Source organism: Barbatula barbatula, assembly GCF_947034865.1.
Source record: "Barbatula barbatula genome assembly, chromosome: 25".
Lineage (NCBI taxonomy): Eukaryota > Metazoa > Chordata > Actinopteri > Cypriniformes > Nemacheilidae > Barbatula > Barbatula barbatula.
The window spans coordinates 4,884,930-4,909,713 of record NC_136788.1 but is presented as its reverse complement, the minus strand read 5'-3'; the positions used below and the strand labels follow the sequence as shown (position 1 = coordinate 4,909,713).

At 41.9% G+C, this 24,784-nt stretch overlaps 9 protein-coding genes across 9 annotated transcripts; 5 read left to right on the top strand and 4 right to left on the bottom strand.

Moving 5' to 3' along the window:
• Nucleotides 1-7,491: 7,491 nt before the first annotated feature.
• LOC306890630 (histone H1-like) lies at nucleotides 7,492-8,130 on the top strand (the record flags this gene model as incomplete). Its single annotated transcript, XM_079450490.1, has 1 exon — nucleotides 7,492-8,130. One exon carries the CDS (start codon nucleotides 7,492-7,494, stop codon nucleotides 8,128-8,130), a length of 639 nt encoding a protein of 212 aa, XP_079306616.1.
• Nucleotides 8,131-8,720: 590 nt separating this feature from the next.
• On the top strand, nucleotides 8,721-9,107 carry LOC306890637 (histone H2A-like; the record flags this gene model as incomplete). The annotated part of the gene is made up of 1 exon (XM_079450497.1): nucleotides 8,721-9,107. One exon carries the CDS (start codon nucleotides 8,721-8,723, stop codon nucleotides 9,105-9,107), a length of 387 nt encoding a protein of 128 aa, XP_079306623.1.
• A 1,379-nt stretch (nucleotides 9,108-10,486) lies between these two features.
• On the top strand, nucleotides 10,487-11,616 carry LOC306890633 (histone H3.2). Its single transcript, XM_079450493.1, has one exon. The coding sequence runs from the start codon at nucleotides 10,514-10,516 to the stop codon at nucleotides 10,922-10,924; it is 411 nt and encodes a 136-aa protein (XP_079306619.1). The 5' UTR covers nucleotides 10,487-10,513; the 3' UTR covers nucleotides 10,925-11,616.
• Nucleotides 11,617-11,658: 42 nt separating this feature from the next.
• Nucleotides 11,659-11,970, top strand: LOC306890642 (histone H4; the record flags this gene model as incomplete). Its single annotated transcript, XM_079450502.1, has 1 exon — nucleotides 11,659-11,970. The coding sequence occupies one exon, from the start codon at nucleotides 11,659-11,661 to the stop codon at nucleotides 11,968-11,970; it is 312 nt and encodes a 103-aa protein (XP_079306628.1).
• A 4,239-nt stretch (nucleotides 11,971-16,209) lies between these two features.
• On the bottom strand, nucleotides 16,210-16,521 carry LOC306890641 (histone H4; the record flags this gene model as incomplete). Its single annotated transcript, XM_079450501.1, has 1 exon — nucleotides 16,210-16,521. One exon carries the CDS (start codon nucleotides 16,519-16,521, stop codon nucleotides 16,210-16,212), a length of 312 nt encoding a protein of 103 aa, XP_079306627.1.
• A 42-nt stretch (nucleotides 16,522-16,563) lies between these two features.
• Nucleotides 16,564-17,693, bottom strand: LOC306890632 (histone H3.2). Its single transcript, XM_079450492.1, has one exon. It carries the CDS (start codon nucleotides 17,664-17,666, stop codon nucleotides 17,256-17,258), a length of 411 nt encoding a protein of 136 aa, XP_079306618.1. The 5' UTR covers nucleotides 17,667-17,693; the 3' UTR covers nucleotides 16,564-17,255.
• A 1,379-nt stretch (nucleotides 17,694-19,072) lies between these two features.
• Nucleotides 19,073-19,459, bottom strand: LOC306890636 (histone H2A-like; the record flags this gene model as incomplete). The annotated part of the gene is made up of 1 exon (XM_079450496.1): nucleotides 19,073-19,459. One exon carries the CDS (start codon nucleotides 19,457-19,459, stop codon nucleotides 19,073-19,075), a length of 387 nt encoding a protein of 128 aa, XP_079306622.1.
• A 590-nt stretch (nucleotides 19,460-20,049) lies between these two features.
• LOC306890629 (histone H1-like) lies at nucleotides 20,050-20,688 on the bottom strand (the record flags this gene model as incomplete). The annotated part of the gene is made up of 1 exon (XM_079450489.1): nucleotides 20,050-20,688. The coding sequence occupies one exon, from the start codon at nucleotides 20,686-20,688 to the stop codon at nucleotides 20,050-20,052; it is 639 nt and encodes a 212-aa protein (XP_079306615.1).
• An 883-nt stretch (nucleotides 20,689-21,571) lies between these two features.
• LOC306890868 (C-type mannose receptor 2-like) lies at nucleotides 21,572-23,867 on the top strand (the record flags this gene model as incomplete). The annotated part of the gene is made up of 4 exons (XM_079450885.1): nucleotides 21,572-21,618; nucleotides 22,460-22,638; nucleotides 23,014-23,352; nucleotides 23,482-23,867. The coding sequence occupies 4 exons, from the start codon at nucleotides 21,572-21,574 to the stop codon at nucleotides 23,865-23,867; spliced, it is 951 nt and encodes a 316-aa protein (XP_079307011.1).
• Between the last annotated feature and the right edge of the window lie 917 nt (nucleotides 23,868-24,784).

The following is a 24,784-nucleotide window of genomic DNA, read 5'->3' as shown; positions in this document are numbered from 1 at the left end:
AAAACATTGCAAATAGGATATTCAGGGGACTTTTATTTAAAAACTCCACATCAGAATGTCCTGATATTGCATGATGGACAATCTGAGATATTGTACTATGATTCTGAAGTGAAATAATTTTCCTAAAGCAGGTAGTTTTCTTTAAACACCTATCTGAACATATAGAAAAAACTGTGTATATAGGATATTCAGGGGACTTTTATTTAAAAACTCCACATCAGAATGTCCTGATATTGCATGATGGACAATCTGAGATATTGTACTATGATTCTGAAGTGAAATCATTTTCCCAAAACAGGTAGTTTTCTTTAAACACCTATCTGAACAAATAGAAAAAACTGTGTATATAGGATATAGGGGGGACTTTTATTTAAAAACACCACATCAGAATGTCCTGATATTGCATGATGGACAATCTGAGATATTGTACTATGATTCTGAGGTAAAATTATTTTCCCAAAACAGGTAGTTTTCTTTAAACACCTATCTGAACATATAGAAAAAACTGTGTATATAGGATATTCAGGGGACTTTTATTTAAAAACTCCACATCAGAATGTCCTGATATCGCATGATGGCCACTATGATTCTGAGGTAAAAAAAAATTCCCAAAACAGGTAGTTTTCTTTAAACAGCTATCTGAACATATAGAAAAAAACATTGCAAATAGGATATTCAGGGGACTTTTATTTAAAAACTCCACATCAGAATGTCCTGATATTGCATGATGGACAATCTGAGATATTGTACTATGATTCTGAAGTGAAATAATTTTCCTAAAGCAGGTAGTTTTCTTTAAACACCTATCTGAACATATAGAAAAAACTGTGTATATAGGATATTCAGGGGACTTTTATTTAAAAACTCCACATCAGAATGTCCTGATATTGCATGATGGACAATCTGAGATATTGTACTATGATTCTGAGGTAAAATAATTTTCCCAAAACAGGTAGTTTTCTTTAAACACCTATCTGAACAAATAGAAAAAACTGTGTATATAGGATATAGGGGGGACTTTTATTTAAAAACACCACATCAGAATGTCCTGATATTGCATGATGGACAATCTGAGATATTGTACTATGATTCTGAGGTAAAATTATTTTCCCAAAACAGGTAGTTTTCTTTAAACACCTATCTGAACATAAAGGATAAAATAAATAGAATAAAAAAACATAAGATAAAACAGTATATATAACAAAAAATAACAATACCAACCACCGGAATGCCTTAGGAACGGCCTAGCAACCACCCAGAACGCCACACAAACTGCATAGCAACACCCTTGTAATCACCAAAATACCTTAACAACGACCTAGAAATCACCCAGAAGATTATAAAAACTGCAAATCAACCCTTTAACATTTAACATTGCTCGTTGCAACAGCATCACTAGCAACATCACTTGCAACCTGTAAGACACTATCAAGTGATAGAGTGCGAAACCGCTTTTATTTTGAAATTTGTCCTACCGTGCTCTTACCGTAATGTCTTATATATGCGCTCACAAAAACCACCGTGAGGGCTGGCTTGACCTTCATTATCAAAGTGGAGGCTGGCCTGACCGCAGTAGACTGCCTTAGGTCTAGTGCGTCTAGCCTAAAACGTTCTTTGCCACAGTTATAGCCTTAGCTATAGCCACAGCCACAGCTTTGAAGACCCTACCTCGTCTCCAATGCTTCTCGTAGAGCTGTTTTCATTTGTAGTCTCCTCTGCCCTGTCACTCCCCTCAATAGTTCCCTGCTGGCGTCCTGGACCGCTCTCGCTACACTGCTCCGACAACCCAGTCACAGTTCCAGAACGGCTCGTCCCCTCGCCCACCCCGGAGCTGGCGGGTCAAGAGGTCTCCCCGTGTGTTCCCACCTTCTCTCGTCGGCGGACGCCACGCTCCCATGGCGATTCAGACATTGTGTTCAAGCCTTGGATTGATTGTTTGATTACTTTAATAAACTGTGATTTCCCCGCAATTGAGTCCTCCTTGTCTGCCATGACAGTCTCCCAACAATACAACACATACACGACAATAACTCCCAATACAATATTGAAAAAGTGTTCTTTATTTAAATTAATTTAAAAATTATAAATGCTTAAACCACAAAAATACATTTAAAACAATTAATGTTATTTGCAGCAATGCGTGAACCCTTCTGTCATTCAAACCGTATCAAATGTAAAGTAAAATGATGTGTCAATTTAACTTGGACTTCATACAGAACGGATTTAAAATGGAATTCACAATTAAATATGAAATGTAAAGAAAATTCATTATTTTAAAGAATTGTATCTGAAATTCAATTCAATTTTATTTATATAGCGCTTTTCACAATTTGCATTGTTCCAAAGCAGCTTTACAGGGGAAAACAAGAAAATCACAAAAAGGTACAACACCATACATGAATAGTTTAACTTGTTATATAAACACCTAAATAATATCTAATGTCAGCAGTCTCCCGGTGGTTTATTTTGCATATTTTACATGTGAATAAAACCGAACTGATTTTAAATGGAATTCACCATTAACTGCATCAAACAGCACTTTACAGCATCAAATGTGAAGAAAATTCATATAAAATAAATAAAATAATTGAGAAATCCTGTAGAACAGCATAAAAAACCCATAGTACAGGCTACATTCGATTCCTAACGAAATCCTGTAGGTTTCCTTTGGATTCCTGGTCCTATAAGAGTCCTACAGGAATATTGTCACCAACATCCTTTGGTATTCCTGTAGGGCATCGAAATACATTAATTGCACTCCAAAAAAAACTATAAGTACACAATACAGTTCACTATCGCAATAACATTCTCCGATATTATTTTTACAGATATACATTTTTTGTACTTAGAAATCCCAGATAAACTGGAAACTATCTGTATACTGTAGCCTACATATCCTTCCTATTAAGCAGTGTCTCACCTACAAAGTTCTTCCACTCAAATTCTGTGAGATGGCCAAGGAAGGATGATACCCTGCGTTTATTGCTGTCGCCAGTCTTTCAACTCACTACGGTCTTTGCGGTGCACTTTGTTCCGTCCTCTGGATAAAAATCTTACATTAACAGGGAAATAATAAAAATATAGGAAAATAAGTAATAAACATCCATATGTTTTACATATTTACTCGCCCTTTTGTCATTTCAGACTTCTGCAGAACACAAAAGAGGATGTTTTGAAGAATGTTGGTAACTGAACAGCAGCGGCACCCATTCATTTCTACTGTGTGTACACAAAACCAATGCAATGAATGGGAACTAGCTACCAACATTCTTCAAATTATTGTTTTCTGTGGAAGAAACAAAGTCATGCAGGTTTCGACTGACAAGAGGGTGAGTAAATGATGACAGAACTTACTTTTTCAGCTAAACATCCCAGATAGCAATGAGTCGGCGGACCACCGGCGGTGCTCCGGAGGCAGTAGAAGCGTCAACAAGGCGTAATCGCAAACGCGTCTGACAGCGGCAGCCGGCTTTCTACCGCCTCCGTTTCGCGGGCAAACCGCCGTTCAGCCGCCGTTATATTGAAGGCGGCTCTTCCGCGGAAACTCGCGGAACTCGCTTCAGAGTTTCAAAGTAATTTAAATGTCATTTTCTAAACCTCACTTTAATGGAATCATAGTCAAGAATCTGTTATAAACCCTACTGACTTTGGAGCAAAACAACTATAGCCTATTTGATATAATTTACATCTAGGCTATTATGATTTTATAACCGCTTCAAGTGTGAAAGGTAGTTAAAATGCTGTCAGTTATACTCTCTCAAAATCGGCCATGTGCAGGAGTTAATGTCAAGGCGGCTTGCCGCCAGCCTGCCGCAGTCCAATATACGGAGGCAACCGCCAGAGAAAATGAAGCGGCGGCATCTCGCAAGAAATGGGAGTGACGTATTCATTCAGAAATCCGGCGGTTGCCTCCGTATAATGGACTGCGGCAGGCTGGCGGCAAGCCGCTTAAAATTTTTGGCAAAATCGGCCGTACAGGAGTTGTGTAATTACAGCATTTTAACTACTTTCCCATTTGAAGCGGTTATAGAATCATAATAGCCTAGATGTGAGTGAATTATATCAAACAGGCTATTGTTTTACTCCAAAGCGGGTAGGGTTTATAACAGATTCTTGATTCCATTAAAGGTTTAGAAAATGACATGTAAATTACTTTGAAACTCCGAACCGATTATACAGTATTATATGTAAAATATATTGAATTATTTTATGCACTTAGGTGAACATTTTTACATTTCTTTGATTTATGCACTTGACTGGAAATGTCGTTTATGTGTTTAATTTTTTTCCAACCTCGATTCTGAATTTATTTGACCTTTTACAGGTGTAAGGGATCAATTTGCAATTGCGACCTGTACAAATTAATGTTTAAGAAAGTGTTAAAGCACAAACAATGAAGTACCTCCACCTGTCGACAGGGGCAGCAGGGGAAGACAAATTGTAAACTGGAAGTTACCGGTTCTCTTAAAAATCTCTCAGCTCCGTCGGAAACATGCGGTTCTCTCAGATATAACATATTAATTTAAAAGTCACAGTCTCTCTTAGCTCCGCTGAAAACACACCGTTACAATTTTCAGCTTCAGTTCAGGAACTGTGCAACTCAAATAGACTTCCCCGGTAAAACCTTCTCCGTTCTGCGGTGGGGTTCCTTTTTCAAAACATAGAGAGCAAAGCCTATGCTGTCCCTCAGAAATGAGCAAAATAATTACGTTGTGTTTAAAGACCGCCAAAGACCGTTAGGGGAAATACAGTAAATCACTGAACTTAGTGTTTGATGTCACACAAAATTCCCACAATGCATTAGAAATTACAGTTATTTACTGTTTAGATAAATTGCTGTATTATGCAACATACAGGAACATGCTGTAGATGAACTGAGACCAATTTAACAATGAAACAGTTTCATTAAACTTTCATTAAATACTTTACTTACACATTCATGACACACAATGGGAAGAGAATGATGACAGTCCGCATCATTCCATTGTCTCTTCATCATTCTGACCTCTGTATAATCTTCATTATTGTTATTGTTTGAATCTCTTCATTCTCATTCTGGTTTCTCACTCTGGTCAGATCAGTATGATGCTGTCTGCAGAAACTCTGAGCGTCTCTCCATGTTCTCTGAGAAGTTTCTTTGACGTTTATTTTGGTGGTCCCTTTTTAAAGAAAAATATATATACATTTGAATTCTTGCAATGAAAATTTGAATGTGAATCTTTAGAGACACTATTTTCCTCTGAAGATCTTGAGTTACTGCAGTGCGTGTTTGATCATTTTCTCTCACTCAGTCATTCAGTTTACATTAAACAATAACTTTGACTTTATCACACAAATGTATTTACATACACAGTATCAACACAAAGATCATTTTCATCATTTCATTTAAAAGAGTAGTACAGAGAATAAACGGATCTAAGACACACATCATGTAGTTTACTGAATAGTGTTTATCTTTCTCAACAGTGATTTATTGTTGTTGTTTAGCTGAAATATACTTTTTGATTGTTGTGATTTTTGAAAGCTACACTCACCATTGAAACAGATGAACGTTGATATCTGATCACAGTTCTGATGATGCCATTCTCCATTTCTCATAAATACGCAATTGTCGTTGCCATTTTGTTCATTTGCCCAGTTTGGATTGTTCGCAGGATCACCCAGAGACCACTTCCATTTATAAACACCTGTATTCTTCAGTCCAATCCAGACACTTATATAAAGTAAATTATCATGACTATGAACAACACTGAAACCAATCCACACCATAAAACCAGACTTTGCCCAAACAGAAATTAAGCCTGAAGTTTCCACTTAAACCATTTATTTTTTCACTTTCAGAAAGTAATATTTCTATACGGCTGCCTGCGTATAGCAACTGTGATATCACATGTCAAGACACATCACACGTTTAAGAATATTATTGTCTTGTGATACTGTTATTATCATCATCATGTCATCACATGGGTGATTAAAAATTTGAAGGTCTGAGTTGACATTTTTATCACAGTGTTTTTGCATAACCTTGCATTTCCAGTCTGTCTCATTTGCATGTCTCATTGACATTTGCAATGAACGAGAAGTCTAGTGTGATTCATTGCTGTTCTGTACACATTTTTATTGTTGCATTTTTAATATGAATTAGATATAGCTGGCACTTTCTGACGCCATTTTGCTTTTTTGGTGCCGTTTCCATGGTGAATTGTAATAGCTGAGCTCCATTGATCATGGCTTGTCATAGTTGTGGTGCAAGCGCTTAACTCAAGGTAAAGTCTACCCAGAGTTGATAGAATTACTCAAATCAGCTGTTCTGTAACCAAAAACTCAAGTAAATTAACTCTGAGTTCAATGTATAACCTAGATTTGGTTGAACCTACTTATTGTCTATATGTTCAGGTGTAAATGTATTTTTATAACTTAATACGACCCCATTTCTGCAAGATCACGCTTCGTGTTATTGTTTTGGTTTAACTGTGTATTTCTGTTTGTGTTATTATATTGAAGGAAAACAGTCTAGATCAGTGTATGTCGGCAGCTGAAGAATGGCTAACAGACCCTGAACAACCGTCCCTCAACTCCTGTGACATCAGAGAAGTGTCCATCCAGAACTCTCACAAATCTCAGCAGAAGCAGAAGTAGACCATCAGGGTTTTTCTCGCCTACTGTTTTTGCATACTGAGGTTTCAGACATACTATTCATGACTCATGTTTATTTTCACTCACTATATAGTGTGGAAGTTTGCGCTTTTAGATGCAGGGTTGGAGGAAATGTTGCTGTTAATTACTCTCCCATGATAATGAATAAACGTTCTTAAAATAATGACATAGTGCAACAAGAATGACTCAAAATAATGACTGTTTTTACAAACCAATAGCAAGTTTATTTTTATTAAAGTATAACCAACATAATGTAAATGTAAATAATGGCTGGAATACACAACAAGGTGGATCTGTTAAAGACGGACAGGAAGCCTCTGGGTGGCGCGTGTGCTTCAACACGGCCACAATAACTCCTATAAATAAGACTTCACGAGACTCTCAATGATGTTTTTATCATTCGAGTCATTTTCAGGCGCCTGTTAAACACACAGAAGACGCGAGAAAGATTTTCACCAAATATTCAACACAAAAATAACAAGAAAAACCTTCGCGGCTTCATCCAGTAACTCGCGCTGCTCGAAGATTTGACCGTAAAGTGACAAATGAAACGATTAATCAGCGTGTCATTTAGCTTCCAGACGGAGCTCTGCGCCTCAGCTCGGTGTTCACATTGTTTTTATCGCACACACGGGCTTTATGAGTCCGCTTTTGTTGTAAATGTTAGAGGAGAAAACACACGAGTCAACGGCTCCTGGAAGCACACAGACGCTGAACTGTTCAGTTGAGTCTGTACGGTTCTCATGTGCTGTATAACACTGCAGCGCCGCGCTCGGTCGCTCATCGCTCCTGATCTACTACAGATTGTGTGACATCACTTATCCGAAGAGAAGAATGACAGAAACCGCTCCAGCTGCCGCCGCGCCGCCGGCCAAATCACCCAAGAAGAAATCTGCTGCTAAAGCCAAGACCGCCGGACCAAGCGTGGGCGAACTCATCGTCAAAGCCGTGTCTGCTTCCAAGGAGAGGAGCGGCGTGTCTCTCGCCGCCCTGAAGAAAGCTCTCGCTGCCGGCGGCTACGACGTGGAGAAGAACAACTCCCGCGTCAAGATCGCCATCAAGAGTCTGGTGACTAAAGAAACTCTGGTCCAGGTCAAAGGAACCGGCGCTTCAGGATCATTCAAACTCAACAAGAAACAAGCCGAGACAAAGAAGCCCGCGACGAAAGCCGCTGCCAAAGCGAAGAAGCCCGCAGCCAAGAAACCCGCTGCTGCTGCCAAGAAACCTAAGGCTGCACCGGCAAAGAAGACCGCCGCAAAGAAATCTCCTAAGAAGGCGAAGAAGCCAGTTGCTGCCGCCGCTAAAAAGACAACGAAGAGCCCCAAGAAGGCGAAGAAGCCAGCGGCACCCAAGAAAGTAGCCAAGAGTCCCAAGAAAGCTGCTAAAAGCCCGAAGAAGGCGAAGGTTGCCAAACCCAAGACGACGAAGCCTAAAGCAGCTAAACCCAAGAAGGCCGCCCCGAAGAAGAAGTGAAGTCTGACTTTACATTAAAAAAGGCTCTTTTAAGAGCCACCCACCAGCCCACTAAAGACATATTTTGATATTATCATAGTTGTGTTCTTAACAAATGATTATGAAAACGATGAACTTAATTATGAAGGTAATAATCGCCAAAGCATTTAATTCAGAATCAGCGCAACAACTGAAGTTGTGTTGTCTGTATAAATATATATTATAGCCGATATCATTTAAACTAATGCGCGTGAAGTGGCGAAAGGCAACGTGAGGAAAAACTAAAGGCTTGATGCGGCGCCGCACGATCCGACAGGCGGATGACATCAAAGTACCGCGAGAGCGAATTTACATATCATAAATAAGTTTGCTTTCGTATCGCTCTCGCGGTATTTTGATGTCATCCGCCTGTCGGCTCTTCCAGTCGAATAAGCCTAAAGGGGAGAATGGGCGGGGCTTGGCGTTTGGAGGGAAGTTCAGTGATTGGTTTGAACTTTTCCCAGAGTCCAACCAATAGGCGAACGAAAGATCCGTATAAATACTGGAACTCACGACCTCCATGTCAAACATTGTTTGTGTTGCTGTGATCATTACACTCTTACAAAGGAATCATGAGCGGCAGAGGCAAAACCGGCGGCAAAGCGAGAGCCAAGGCCAAAACTAGGTCATCCAGAGCGGGTCTTCAGTTCCCCGTTGGCCGTGTTCACAGGCTTCTTCGCAAAGGTAACTACGCTCACCGCGTCGGTGCAGGAGCTCCAGTTTATCTCGCAGCTGTGCTCGAGTATCTGACCGCTGAGATCCTGGAGTTGGCTGGAAACGCCGCTCGGGACAATAAGAAGAGCAGAATCATTCCTCGCCATCTGCAGCTGGCGGTGCGTAACGACGAGGAGTTGAACAAACTGCTGGGTGGAGTGACCATCGCTCAGGGTGGCGTGTTGCCCAACATCCAGGCGGTGTTACTGCCCAAGAAGACCGACAAACCCGCTAAGACCAAGTAAACGACTTTCTCCCGAATCATTGAAAAGGCTCTTTTAAGAGCCACCCACTTGAACCAAAAGGGAGCGATTTCATCCTCTATATGAACAAATATAAAGCGATGTACAACATTGCGCATGTGTTGGATAACCAGGTTATGTCGAAGACGGATCTTCAGTATTCTGAGTTTGGCAGTGACTGGTCTGAGTGTTATAAACTAACGTTAGTGGTGTTTTTCTTTAACTGCGTTTTATTACAATTTACCTCTCGCACACAATGAAACGAAACTAGATGAGGTTAAAGTTTGTGAACAAAATGTATGTTGGCCTGAGAAAGTCTGGTGTAAAAGTTTGAATTGTGTAGAGTTGTACACTGTGAAAAGTGGACAGTTTAAAAGACAGACAGACAGACGAGTAGATAAATAGTTTGTTTAAAAGTTAATAATTGTAAAGATGGATGGATAAATAGATAGAGATTGGTGCATTTAGCAGACACGTTTTTCCAAAGCGACGAAACAATTCTTTTTTTTAAAGAAAAGAGATCGAAAGGAAAAAGAGCTTAGTGTTATAGATAAATAATTAGATAAAAAGATAAGTAGGTAGACGGACAGAAAGAAAGACAGATTTGCATTTAGTCATTAAGCAGACGCATTTATCCAAAGCAACATTTTAAATGTTTTTTAAAAAATATTCCAAAGCGACAAAATTATTATATTTTTAAAGAAAAGAGAAAGAAAGAAAAAAGAGGTTAGTGGTATAGATAAAAAGATAAAGAGATAAAAAGATAAGTTGGTAGATAGGTATGTAGAGATGAATGCAGAGAGTGAGTGAATGTTTATGTTTGAAAGTTGTCAGTTGAAATTTGGAACATAAACATCTTCCCTGAACATTCCGTCAATGTAAGTCAATGGGACTTTTTGGAGAGTTTGATCGGCATTTTTAGGAAAACCGTAAGTCCAATCCCTTAGAAAAGATATAGCAACTCGAGTGAGACCAGACTGAAGATGTGTGGGAAGTTTAGTGGCTGTAGCTAGAAGGCTCTAGGAGGAGCTACAGTCAGAAAATTTGAGTAAGAAGAAGAACAATACGTTTATTTAGCATATCAGCATTACTCAAGCCAACATAATAAAACCTCTTTGTTAGAAGAGCAAATGTGTGATTTCTCCGTAAAGTCGCGAGTTCATCACAAGTAAACATCAGAGGATTTAATGCGACAAATGTAAACAAAAGGTTTCGAGCGGGAACCGGTTCGTTTAAACAACGTGAAACGCACAGCCATTGGTCAGTTGTATGCGTAGACGTCACATATTATCCAATCACGTGCCAGCTCACCGTCACCACCCTCTGATGTCACGGTGGACTAGTCTTTATAATCAGCCGCAGAGCGCGTTTCATTCAGTATCTGACAGAGAAGAGTCGCAACTGTAGTCATGGCGAGAACTAAGCAGACCGCTCGTAAGTCCACCGGTGGCAAAGCCCCGAGAAAGCAGCTCGCTACTAAAGCCGCCCGCAAGAGCGCACCAGCCACCGGCGGCGTGAAGAAGCCTCATCGTTACAGGCCCGGTACAGTGGCGCTGAGAGAAATCCGCCGCTATCAGAAGTCCACCGAGCTGCTGATTCGCAAGCTGCCTTTCCAGCGTCTGGTGAGAGAAATCGCTCAGGACTTCAAGACCGATCTGCGCTTCCAGAGCTCCGCCGTCATGGCCCTGCAGGAGGCCAGCGAGGCTTATTTGGTCGGGCTTTTTGAGGACACAAACCTGTGTGCCATCCACGCCAAGAGAGTCACCATCATGCCCAAAGACATTCAGCTGGCCCGCCGCATCCGTGGTGAACGCGCTTAAACTAATTTCTGCATCCCACAGATAAACCCCAAAGGCTCTTTTAAGAGCCACGTTAATTCTACTGAACGAGATACTTTCCCTTAAAAACAGTATTTTCTGCACAAGTCTTGATAAGTGGATGTTAAAATCAGTATTGTGAAGCAATTAGAAAAACGCGTGAGAGCAAATGACGGACAAGACGAGACGCAACACCCGCAATATGTGTCTAATCTCCTGCGGTGTTTAGACCGCCGCTGCAGACATACAGGGCCGGTGTCACGGACGAGATTTAAGGCGAGTCCCAGACTAAAATGAATGTGTGACCGGTCTTAACTCGATATGACTTTCCCAGAAATATCTTCAAATGTATCAGTGCCTTTGTCTCAAGTTGCACAGCAATCATGTATTCAAAGCATTTTCATGAAATCGTCATACAATATCTTAATTAAATTATAATCCTGGTTTAAATTGAGACGTGTCTGTGAGTCTGTTGGTTGGTCACGTGTGAGTTTGAAATAAATGAACATTCTTGACTGAAAGTTACGGACACGAGGCTGCGCCTTAATTATTCCACTCGCCCAAAACACACTCTTTACGTTCTCGCGAGAGTCACAAAACGAGCGCCATTGTGTCTGTGTACTTACGTTGTTGGCTCCTCCTTTGTTTCTGTGTGTCTCCATTAGGTTCTGTAAGCAAAAGTAAATCACCGTGTCAGAGCCGTAATCTACATTCGTAACGCTGCAGTCGAAATAATCATGTCTGGAAGAGGTAAAGGCGGTAAAGGGCTTGGGAAAGGAGGCGCTAAGCGTCATCGCAAAGTTTTGCGCGATAACATCCAGGGAATCACTAAACCCGCCATCCGTCGTCTCGCTCGCCGTGGTGGTGTTAAGCGCATCTCCGGTTTGATCTACGAGGAGACTCGCGGTGTGCTGAAGGTGTTTCTGGAGAACGTCATCCGCGACGCCGTTACCTACACCGAACACGCCAAGAGAAAGACCGTCACTGCTATGGATGTCGTCTATGCGCTGAAGCGTCAGGGACGCACTCTGTACGGGTTCGGAGGTTAAGACTCGTCTGTTCGACAAACTCAACGGCTCTTTTAAGAGCCACCCATGTTCTCAAACAAAGAGTCGATGTCGTTCTGCTTGTTAATTGTCACCAGTGAAGTTGAGACCGTATGTGGGTAAAATTATTCAATAATCCATTCGGAATTGTGTTTGAGTAAAAATACAGTAAATTATGATGCATTCAGTACGTTTTTTTGACCACGACGGAGGTTCGCTTCATGCTAGATTATTGGATTATAGGATACGCGGCCCTGTGCACGCTACGGCGTTTGTTCTATGCACGAGTAAAACAGTGATCCTAATTACGGTTATGTACCATGTCCATTGAGTGTGTTTATCAATTTGACTAAATATTCATTTCAAGCAATGCTAACTTTATTAAAAGATAAATATCACCTATTATAAAATTGGTCAAGTTCTTACATTTATTTGGCAAAAATGCAAATTAGGCCTAAATTTTGCAGTTTTTTGTGTTGTCCAATTTCATATATTTCAAGTTTTCTCTTCAAAATGAACACACACCTGTGTGCCATCCACGCCAAGAGAGTCACCATAATGCCCAAAGACATTCAGCTGGGCCGCCGCATCCGTGGAGAACGCGCTTACACTCCTGGTAGAAGAAGACATGTTTGTGTATATTTTATTTTCAGCATTATTTGTTCAAAATAATCATTAAAACACGATAAAAGTGTTTTTTTAAAACTATTTGAATCCTTAATAAACATAAAATGAATCACTTTCTGTGTCCGAGAAATCTGTCACTTATGTTTCCCATTAATATAAAGAGAGATTGCTCTGTCAAAAAGATAGACAGATATCAGAAAAGTATTCGAAAGAGTTTACAGAAGGCTACTAAAGTCTCCTTTGAGTGTTCGCTGTTGATTGCCAAGGCAAAAAAGTCGCATAATCAAACCCCTGCCTTCATTAAAATAGTGGACGGACTGTGGCCCGCAAGCAGCTGTTAAATCTGTCCCACTTTCTAACAACACTGTTAAAGACAGAATTGATGAATGGCAGAAAACTGCAAAACACTTGCACGAAAAGCTAGAGAAGTCCAATTTGCTATACAGCTGGATGAAACGACCACAGGGTCAGGGTATATTCTGGCAAACAGTTTCCCGATCACGTTTCTCAATCGGCAAAGCAGACCGTTGCCGTTTACCAACACTTGATGAACGTTCGCAAAGCATCTGGCCGCCTCCCCAGCGCATTCGAATCAAAAGCGTTAAGACGTAAGAGGCAGAGCAACCGTTTGGAAAATGTCTAAATGCTAAAGTGGCATGTTAATGGTCCGTGTACCTTCGGATAATTCGTTAATCGTTTTGTTTTCAAAACTGAAAAACGAATAAACCGATACATTTGTACATATTCCGTCGTATTCATGATCATAAAAAAACAAACCCAAAAACTAATTTTGGTTTGTTTTCCTCAATATTTGATTAAATGCCGAAAATAAATAGAAAATAAAACCAAAACGAAAAAAAGTATTTTTATGAACAAGCGCGTTTTAGTCCACCGGAAGTCCAGATGCGCTGCCTCTGGTTATCAGTGGAGGCAGGGGGCGCAACTACTCAGTGTTAGGGGGTATGCAGTTTTGGCTGATTTTAGCTCAGTCTCGGGAGCTAGCGCTTCGACATCGGGATGTCGTCCTAGTTCATCTCGAGACCCTCGGGTTAAGACTCAACGTCAAAAAGAGCGTTCTTTCCCCTACACAGAATGCAACGTATCTGGGGGTTATATGGGACTCGATCGCAATGCAGGCACAACTGTCACCTGCACGTGTCGAATCCATTCAGAGCACCCTGAGGAGCATCAGGTTAGGCCAGAGAGTGACAAATCATCACTTTCAAAGAGTCCTAGGTCTCATGGCGGCGGCTTCCACAGTAATACCTCTGGGCCTCCTGCATATGAGACCGTTTCAGTTGTGGCTCAGAGCCAGGGGGTTTCTTCCAAGGGCCAACCCCCAGAGGCAAATAAGGGTGACGCGCCAGGGGCTTCGCACCCTTTCTATGTGGTTCAGACCTCGGTTTCTGACTCTAGGTCCCACTCTCGGTCCGTGTTGTCGTCGCAGGATGTTAACGACAGATGCTTCCCTCATAGGTTGGGGTGCGGTTTTAGATGGCCGTCCAGCCCAAGGGATCTGGAGAGGTCATCTTCTCGATTCGCACATCAATTGCCTCGAAATGATGGCTGTATTTCTGGCCCTGAAGTACTTCCTCCGGCAGTTACGAGGCTACCATGTCCTAGTGCGGGTGGACAACACTTCAGTAGTCTCGTACATAAATCACCAGGGTGGGCTGCGGTCGCGCCACCTGAACAAATTGGCCCAGCAGATCCTGCCCTGGGCAGAGGGCAAATTCCTGTCCCTCAGAGCGATTCACATCCCGGGGCATATGAATGTGGGAGCAGACTTTCTGTCCAGACAAGCTGTGACGAACGGGGAATGGAAACTCCACCCCGAGATAGTGAGACAAATCTGGGAAAGATTTTACGATACTTTGCTACGATACTCTTTGCTACACATGAGACAGCACAATGTCCCCTCTACTTCTCTCTGAGTCATCCAGCTCCCCTGGGTCTGGACGCGATGGCCCACACGTGGCCCAGACTGCGTCTTTACGCATATCCTCCGATAGCTCTGCTCCCGGGAGTCCTAGCGAAGGTCCGTCAACAGGGGTGTCGCCTCTTATTGATAGCTCCCCGTTGGCCAACCAGAATTTGGTTTTCCGACCTAATATCCCTCCTTGATGACACGCCATGGGCGATCCCAGTCAGGAGAGATCTTTTGTCTCAGGCACAGGGGACGGTGTTTCATCCCCATCCGAGCTGTGGAACCTCCATGTCTGGCCCCTGAAGGGCACCAGCTGAGAGGTTCAGGGCTTCCGCCTGATGTAATAGAGATTATTTTAAGTGCTAGGGCTCCCTCCACTAGAAGGAGCTACGCCCTTAGATGGAGCGGTTTTGAAAGATGGTGCATGGTACACCATGCAGACCCAATTCACTGCCAGATTGTTTCAGTGCTGGAGTTTCTGCAAGAGAAACTGTCCTCAGGGACAAAGCTCGGTACTCTCAGGGTTTATGTGGCCGCTATTTCGGCTTGCCATGCCCTGATTGGTGGGGTTTCTGTGGGAAAACACCCTTTAGTCGCCCGCTTTATTCGTGGAGCGAGGCGGCTAATGCCTCCTTCTAGACGGACTGTTCCGTCATGGGACTTAGCAATAGTGCTCGAGGGTCTGGTTAGCGCCCCTTTTGAACCTATGTAAGATGTACAGATTTAACAGCTGCTTGCGGGCCACAGTCCGTCCACTATTTTAATGAAGGCAGGGGTTTGATTATGCGACTTTTTTGCCTTGGCAATCAACAGCGAACACTCAAAGGAGACTTTAGTAGCCTTCTGTAAACTCTTTCGAATACTTTTCTGATATCTGTCTATCTTTTTGACAGAGCAATCTCTCTTTATATTAATGGGAAACATAAGTGACAGATTTCTCGGACACAGAAAGTGATTCATTTTATGTTTATTAAGGATTCAAATAGTTTTAAAAAAACACTTTTATCGTGTTTTAATGATTATTTTGAACAAATAATGCTGAAAATAAAATATACACAAACATGTCTTCTTCTACCAGGAGTGTAAGCGCGTTCTCCACGGATGCGGCGGCCCAGCTGAATGTCTTTGGGCATTATGGTGACTCTCTTGGCGTGGATGGCACACAGGTGTGTGTTCATTTTGAAGAGAAAACTTGAAATATATGAAATTGGACAACACAAAAAACTGCAAAATTTAGGCCTAATTTGCATTTTTGCCAAATAAATGTAAGAACTTGACCAATTTTATAATAGGTGATATTTATCTTTTAATAAAGTTAGCATTGCTTGAAATGAATATTTAGTCAAATTGATAAACACACTCAATGGACATGGTACATAACCGTAATTAGGATCACTGTTTTACTCGTGCATAGAACAAACGCCGTAGCGTGCACAGGGCCGCGTATCCTATAATCCAATAATCTAGCATGAAGCGAACCTCCGTCGTGGTCAAAAAAACGTACTGAATGCATCATAATTTACTGTATTTTTACTCAAACACAATTCCGAATGGATTATTGAATAATTTTACCCACATACGGTCTCAACTTCACTGGTGACAATTAACAAGCAGAACGACATCGACTCTTTGTTTGAGAACATGGGTGGCTCTTAAAAGAGCCGTTGAGTTTGTCGAACAGACGAGTCTTAACCTCCGAACCCGTACAGAGTGCGTCCCTGACGCTTCAGCGCATAGACGACATCCATAGCAGTGACGGTCTTTCTCTTGGCGTGTTCGGTGTAGGTAACGGCGTCGCGGATGACGTTCTCCAGAAACACCTTCAGCACACCGCGAGTCTCCTCGTAGATCAAACCGGAGATGCGCTTAACACCACCACGGCGAGCGAGACGACGGATGGCGGGTTTAGTGATTCCCTGGATGTTATCGCGCAAAACTTTGCGATGACGCTTAGCGCCTCCTTTCCCAAGCCCTTTACCGCCTTTACCTCTTCCAGACATGATTATTTCGACTGCAGCGTTACGAATGTAGATTACGGCTCTGACACGGTGATTTACTTTTGCTTACAGAACCTAATGGAGACACACAGAAACAAAGGAGGAGCCAACAACGTAAGTACACAGACACAATGGCGCTCGTTTTGTGACTCTCGCGAGAACGTAAAGAGTGTGTTTTGGGCGAGTGGAATAATTAAGGCGCAGCCTCGTGTCCGTAACTTTCAGTCAAGAATGTTCATTTATTTCAAACTCACACGTGACCAACCAACAGACTCACAGACACGTCTCAATTTAAACCAGGATTATAATTTAATTAAGATATTGTATGACGATTTCATGAAAATGCTTTGAATACATGATTGCTGTGCAACTTGAGACAAAGGCACTGATACATTTGAAGATATTTCTGGGAAAGTCATATCGAGTTAAGACCGGTCACACATTCATTTTAGTCTGGGACTCGCCTTAAATCTCGTCCGTGACACCGGCCCTGTATGTCTGCAGCGGCGGTCTAAACACCGCAGGAGATTAGACACATATTGCGGGTGTTGCGTCTCGTCTTGTCCGTCATTTGCTCTCACGCGTTTTTCTAATTGCTTCACAATACTGATTTTAACATCCACTTATCAAGACTTGTGCAGAAAATACTGTTTTTAAGGGAAAGTATCTCGTTCAGTAGAATTAACGTGGCTCTTAAAAGAGCCTTTGGGGTTTATCTGTGGGATGCAGAAATTAGTTTAAGCGCGTTCACCACGGATGCGGCGGGCCAGCTGAATGTCTTTGGGCATGATGGTGACTCTCTTGGCGTGGATGGCACACAGGTTTGTGTCCTCAAAAAGCCCGACCAAATAAGCCTCGCTGGCCTCCTGCAGGGCCATGACGGCGGAGCTCTGGAAGCGCAGATCGGTCTTGAAGTCCTGAGCGATTTCTCTCACCAGACGCTGGAAAGGCAGCTTGCGAATCAGCAGCTCGGTGGACTTCTGATAGCGGCGGATTTCTCTCAGCGCCACTGTACCGGGCCTGTAACGATGAGGCTTCTTCACGCCGCCGGTGGCTGGTGCGCTCTTGCGGGCGGCTTTAGTAGCGAGCTGCTTTCTCGGGGCTTTGCCACCGGTGGACTTACGAGCGGTCTGCTTAGTTCTCGCCATGACTACAGTTGCGACTCTTCTCTGTCAGATACTGAATGAAACGCGCTCTGCGGCTGATTATAAAGACTAGTCCACCGTGACATCAGAGGGTGGTGACGGTGAGCTGGCACGTGATTGGATAATATGTGACGTCTACGCATACAACTGACCAATGGCTGTGCGTTTCACGTTGTTTAAACGAACCGGTTCCCGCTCGAAACCTTTTGTTTACATTTGTCGCATTAAATCCTCTGATGTTTACTTGTGATGAACTCGCGACTTTACGGAGAAATCACACATTTGCTCTTCTAACAAAGAGGTTTTATTATGTTGGCTTGAGTAATGCTGATATGCTAAATAAACGTATTGTTCTTCTTCTTACTCAAATTTTCTGACTGTAGCTCCTCCTAGAGCCTTCTAGCTACAGCCACTAAACTTCCCACACATCTTCAGTCTGGTCTCACTCGAGTTGCTATATCTTTTCTAAGGGATTGGACTTACGGTTTTCCTAAAAATGCCGATCAAACTCTCCAAAAAGTCCCATTGACTTACATTGACGGAATGTTCAGGGAAGATGTTTATGTTCCAAATGTCAACTGACAACTTTCAAACATAAACATTCACTCACTCTCTGCATTCATCTCTACATACCTATCTACCAACTTATCTTTTTATCTCTTTATCTTTTTATCTATACCACTAACCTCTTTTTTCTTTCTTTCTCTTTTCTTTAAAAATATAATAATTTTGTCGCTTTGGAATATTTTTTAAAAAACATTTAAAATGTTGCTTTGGATAAATGCGTCTGCTTAATGACTAAATGCAAATCTGTCTTTCTTTCTGTCCGTCTACCTACTTATCTTTTTATCTAATTATTTATCTATAACACTAAGCTCTTTTTCCTTTCGATCTCTTTTCTTTAAAAAAAAGAATTGTTTCGTCGCTTTGGAAAAACGTGTCTGCTAAATGCACCAATCTCTATCTATTTATCCATCCATCTTTACAATTATTAACTTTTAAACAAACTATTTATCTACTCGTCTGTCTGTCTGTCTTTTAAACTGTCCACTTTTCACAGTGTACAACTCTACACAATTCAAACTTTTACACCAGACTTTCTCAGGCCAACATACATTTTGTTCACAAACTTTAACCTCATCTAGTTTCGTTTCATTGTGTGCGAGAGGTAAATTGTAATAAAACGCAGTTAAAGAAAAACACCACTAACGTTAGTTTATAACACTCAGACCAGTCACTGCCAAACTCAGAATACTGAAGATCCGTCTTCGACATAACCTGGTTATCCAACACATGCGCAATGTTGTACATCGCTTTATATTTGTTCATATAGAGGATGAAATCGCTCCCTTTTGGTTCAAGTGGGTGGCTCTTAAAAGAGCCTTTTCAATGATTCGGGAGAAAGTCGTTTACTTGGTCTTAGCGGGTTTGTCGGTCTTCTTGGGCAGTAACACCGCCTGGATGTTGGGCAACACGCCACCCTGAGCGATGGTCACTCCACCCAGCAGTTTGTTCAACTCCTCGTCGTTACGCACCGCCAGCTGCAGATGGCGAGGAATGATTCTGCTCTTCTTATTGTCCCGAGCGGCGTTTCCAGCCAACTCCAGGATCTCAGCGGTCAGATACTCGAGCACAGCTGCGAGATAAACTGGAGCTCCTGCACCGACGCGGTGAGCGTAGTTACCTTTGCGAAGAAGCCTGTGAACACGGCCAACGGGGAACTGAAGACCCGCTCTGGATGACCTAGTTTTGGCCTTGGCTCTCGCTTTGCCGCCGGTTTTGCCTCTGCCGCTCATGATTCCTTTGTAAGAGTGTAATGATCACAGCAACACAAACAATGTTTGACATGGAGGTCGTGAGTTCCAGTATTTATACGGATCTTTCGTTCGCCTATTGGTTGGACTCTGGGAAAAGTTCAAACCAATCACTGAACTTCCCTCCAAACGCCAAGCCCCGCCCATTCTCCCCTTTAGGCTTATTCGACTGGAAGAGCCGACAGGCGGATGACATCAAAATACCGCGAGAGCGATACGAAAGCAAACTTATTTATGATATGTAAATTCGCTCTCGCGGTACTTTGATGTCATCCGCCTGTCGGATCGTGCGGCGCCGCATCAAGCCTTTAGTTTTTCCTCACGTTGCCTTTCGCCACTTCACGCGCATTAGTTTAAATGATATCGGCTATAATATATATTTATACAGACAACACAACTTCAGTTGTTGCGCTGATTCTGAATTAAATGCTTTGGCGATTATTACCTTCATAATTAAGTTCATCGTTTTCATAATCATTTGTTAAGAACACAACTATGATAATATCAAAATATGTCTTTAGTGGGCTGGTGGGTGGCTCTTAAAAGAGCCTTTTTTAATGTAAAGTCAGACTTCACTTCTTCTTCGGGGCGGCCTTCTTGGGTTTAGCTGCTTTAGGCTTCGTCGTCTTGGGTTTGGCAACCTTCGCCTTCTTCGGGCTTTTAGCAGCTTTCTTGGGACTCTTGGCTACTTTCTTGGGTGCCGCTGGCTTCTTCGCCTTCTTGGGGCTCTTCGTTGTCTTTTTAGCGGCGGCAGCAACTGGCTTCTTCGCCTTCTTAGGAGATTTCTTTGCGGCGGTCTTCTTTGCCGGTGCAGCCTTAGGTTTCTTGGCAGCAGCAGCGGGTTTCTTGGCTGCGGGCTTCTTCGCTTTGGCAGCGGCTTTCGTCGCGGGCTTCTTTGTCTCGGCTTGTTTCTTGTTGAGTTTGAATGATCCTGAAGCGCCGGTTCCTTTGACCTGGACCAGAGTTTCTTTAGTCACCAGACTCTTGATGGCGATCTTGACGCGGGAGTTGTTCTTCTCCACGTCGTAGCCGCCGGCAGCGAGAGCTTTCTTCAGGGCGGCGAGAGACACGCCGCTCCTCTCCTTGGAAGCAGACACGGCTTTGACGATGAGTTCGCCCACGCTTGGTCCGGCGGTCTTGGCTTTAGCAGCAGATTTCTTCTTGGGTGATTTGGCCGGCGGCGCGGCGGCAGCTGGAGCGGTTTCTGTCATTCTTCTCTTCGGATAAGTGATGTCACACAATCTGTAGTAGATCAGGAGCGATGAGCGACCGAGCGCGGCGCTGCAGTGTTATACAGCACATGAGAACCGTACAGACTCAACTGAACAGTTCAGCGTCTGTGTGCTTCCAGGAGCCGTTGACTCGTGTGTTTTCTCCTCTAACATTTACAACAAAAGCGGACTCATAAAGCCCGTGTGTGCGATAAAAACAATGTGAACACCGAGCTGAGGCGCAGAGCTCCGTCTGGAAGCTAAATGACACGCTGATTAATCGTTTCATTTGTCACTTTACGGTCAAATCTTCGAGCAGCGCGAGTTACTGGATGAAGCCGCGAAGGTTTTTCTTGTTATTTTTGTGTTGAATATTTGGTGAAAATCTTTCTCGCGTCTTCTGTGTGTTTAACAGGCGCCTGAAAATGACTCGAATGATAAAAACATCATCGAGAGTCTCGTGAAGTCTTATTTATAGGAGTTATTGTGGCCGTGTTGAAGCACACGCGCCACCCAGAGGCTTCCTGTCCGTCTTTAACAGATCCACCTTGTTGTGTATTCCAGCCATTATTTACATTTACATTATGTTGGTTATACTTTAATAAAAATAAACTTGCTATTGGTTTGTAAAAACAGTCATTATTTTGAGTCATTCTTGTTGCACTATGTCATTATTTTAAGAACGTTTATTCATTATCATGAGAAAGTAATTAACAGCAACATTTCCTCCAACCCTGCATCTAAAAGCGCAAACTTCCACACTATATAGTGAGTGAAAATAAACATGAGTCATGAATAGTATGTCTGAAACCTCAGTATGCAAAAACAGTAGGCGAGAAAAACCCTGATGGTCTACTTCTGCTGAGATTTGTGAGAGTTCTGGATGGACACTTCTCTGATGTCACAGGAGTTGAGGGACGGTTGTTCAGGGTCTGTTAGCCATTCTTCAGCTGCCGACATACACTGATCTAGACTGTTTTCCTTCAATATAATAACACAAACAGAAATACACAGTTAAACCAAAACAATAACACGAAGCGTGATCTTGCAGAAATGGGGTCGTATTAAGTTATAAAAATACATTTACACCTGAACATATAGACAATAAGTAGGTTCAACCAAATCTAGGTTATACATTGAACTCAGAGTTAATTTACTTGAGTTTTTGGTTACAGAACAGCTGATTTGAGTAATTCTATCAACTCTGGGTAGACTTTACCTTGAGTTAAGCGCTTGCACCACAACTATGACAAGCCATGATCAATGGAGCTCAGCTATTACAATTCACCATGGAAACGGCACCAAAAAAGCAAAATGGCGTCAGAAAGTGCCAGCTATATCTAATTCATATTAAAAATGTAACAATAAAAATGTGTACAGAACAGCAATGAATCACACTAGACTTCTCGTTCATTGCAAATGTCAATGAGACATGCAAATGAGACAGACTGGAAATGCAAGGTTATGCAAAAACACTGTGATAAAAATGTCAACTCAGACCTTCAAATTTTTAATCACCCATGTGATGACATGATGATGATAATAACAGTATCACAAGACAATAATATTCTTAAACGTGTGATGTGTCTTGACATGTGATATCACAGTTGCTATACGCAGGCAGCCGTATAGAAATATTACTTTCTGAAAGTGAAAAAAAAATGGTTTAAGTGGAAACTTCAGGCTTAATTTCTGTTTGGGCAAAGTCTGGTTTTATGGTGTGGATTGGTTTCAGTGTTGTTCATAGTCATGATAATTTACTTTATATAAGTGTCTGGATTGGACTGAAGAATACAGGTGCTTATAAATGGAAGTGGTCTCTGGGTGATCCTGCGAACAATCCAAACTGGGCAAATGAACAAAATGGCAACGACAATTGCGTATTTATGAGAAATGGAGAATGGCATCATCAGAACTGTGATCAGATATCAACGTTCATCTGTTTCAATGGTGAGTGTAGCTTTCAAAAATCACAACAATCAAAAAGTATATTTCAGCTAAACAACAACAATAAATCACTGTTGAGAAAGATAAACACTATTCAGTAAACTACATGATGTGTGTCTTACATCTGTTTATTCTCTGTGTGACTCTTTTAAATGAAATGATGAAAATTATCTTTGTGTTGATACTCTGTATGTAACTACATTTGTGTGATAAAGTCAAAGTTATTGTTTAATGTAAACTGAATGACTGAGTGAGAGAATATGATCAAACACACACTGCAGTAACTCAAGATCTTCAGAGGAAAATAGTGTCTCTAAAGATTCACATTGAAATTGTCATTGCAAGAATTCAAATGTTTATATATTTTTCTTTAAAAAGGGATCAGCAAAATAAACGTCAAAGAAACTTCTCAGAGAACATGGAGAGACGCTCAGAGTTTCTGCAGACAGCATCATACTGATCTGACCAGAGTGAGAAACCAGAATGAAGAGATTCAGATGGTCATTAATAACACTGAGACTTCTGTCTGGATTGGTCTGTTCAGTGACTCGTGGGAGTGGTCAGATAAAAGTGACTCCGGCTTCAGAAACTGGAACTCGAGTGAACCGAATAATAAGAATAATAATAATAATGAAGATTGTACAGAGGTCAGAATGAAGGAAAGACAATGGAATGATGCAGGCTGTCATCATTCTCTTACCTTTGTGTGTCATGAAGGTGTAAGTAAAGTATTTAATGAACAGTTTCACTGTTAGATTGGTCTCAGTTCATCTACAGCATGTTCCTGTATGTTTGTTCTGGCTGTTTTGATGCTCAGTATCAGATGGTGGTTTGTTCTGTGTGCAGATAAGATGATATTGATCAAACAGAATCTGAGTTGGACTGAAGCTCTGATACACTGCAGACAGAATCACGTTGATCTGGTTTCAGTTGATTCAGATGAGATTCAGAAAAGGCTGAAGGCAGTGGTTCAACATGCGTCTACTGCTGAGGTCTGGCTAGGGTTACGTCACTCCTGCACACTGGACATTTGGTTCTGGGTGAATGGAGAGATTGTGTGTTATGAGAAGTGGGCTGAAGGGAATGAAACAGAAGTGAAGAACTGTGAAACTGTGATGAGATCTGGAGCGGTTCAGTCTGGAGGAGATCAGCGCTGGATCAGAGAGACGCAACTTCATCTTTCTTTGTGTGATTCTTTGTCTGTGTTCCCTGACAGGGTGACTTGTGTGTAATTCATGAGTTACTTGTCAATCCTTGTTGTAATATATTTTTGTATATTTGAAATAATTAACGTCTTGTTCGCGTGTCGTTTAAATGTCTTTGTTTCCTTTCCTGCCCATGTTATCATTTTTTATTTTCTGCACACGAGCTAAGTGCAAAGTTGACGCTACGCGTGTGTTCTCCTTTACTTTCCACGAAAGCTTCAGGGAAAAAACACGTTGAAAATAAAATATCGACAATATTAACAAGATGACAATATGCGACGAGTTTTAACAAACGCACTATGAAAACAATCAAGTGCATAAAACTGAGAAACAAAATGCAATAAGAAACAACGCAATACCAAAAATACATATATATATATATATATATATATATACACACACAGATAGGCCTATGCTTACATTTCACGTAAAACGGACCTTCCCGAAACATTTACAAATACGTCGTCTGTCCGATTTCATAGTGAAATGTATGTTAATGTATATGTAGTGGGTTGGACTCAGCGGATGACATCACGGCAAAGTGCGTCCTACGCAGGTTCCGCTTGAGCCCGGAGAAAAGTGCAGACGGCAGGCCGTGGTTAGGAGCGCATACATGGCTGTCTAGCGCGACACTCGCTAGAAGCTCTTCACTGAGTTTGGCATTTTTCTTTTTGTTTTTAGTTAGTTTTTTTTGTTATGTGTGTTTGATACTCGCTTGCTCGTTTACTGCCGGTCTGTAAGGACGATGATCGTGCCGTAGCAAATTCCGCAGACCAGCTGCGGCAACTCCGTGATCTGGCAGTTTCTGCTTGGTGACATGGTATCTCTTGAAGTGAAGAATTGTAAAGGTAGCTCTTGGATGGAAGAACTGTAAAGTGCCATCTGAGTTTGTTTTGTTGACCACTGTTTTTCCCATTACTTGAATGTTGTGAAATTTCTAGTAT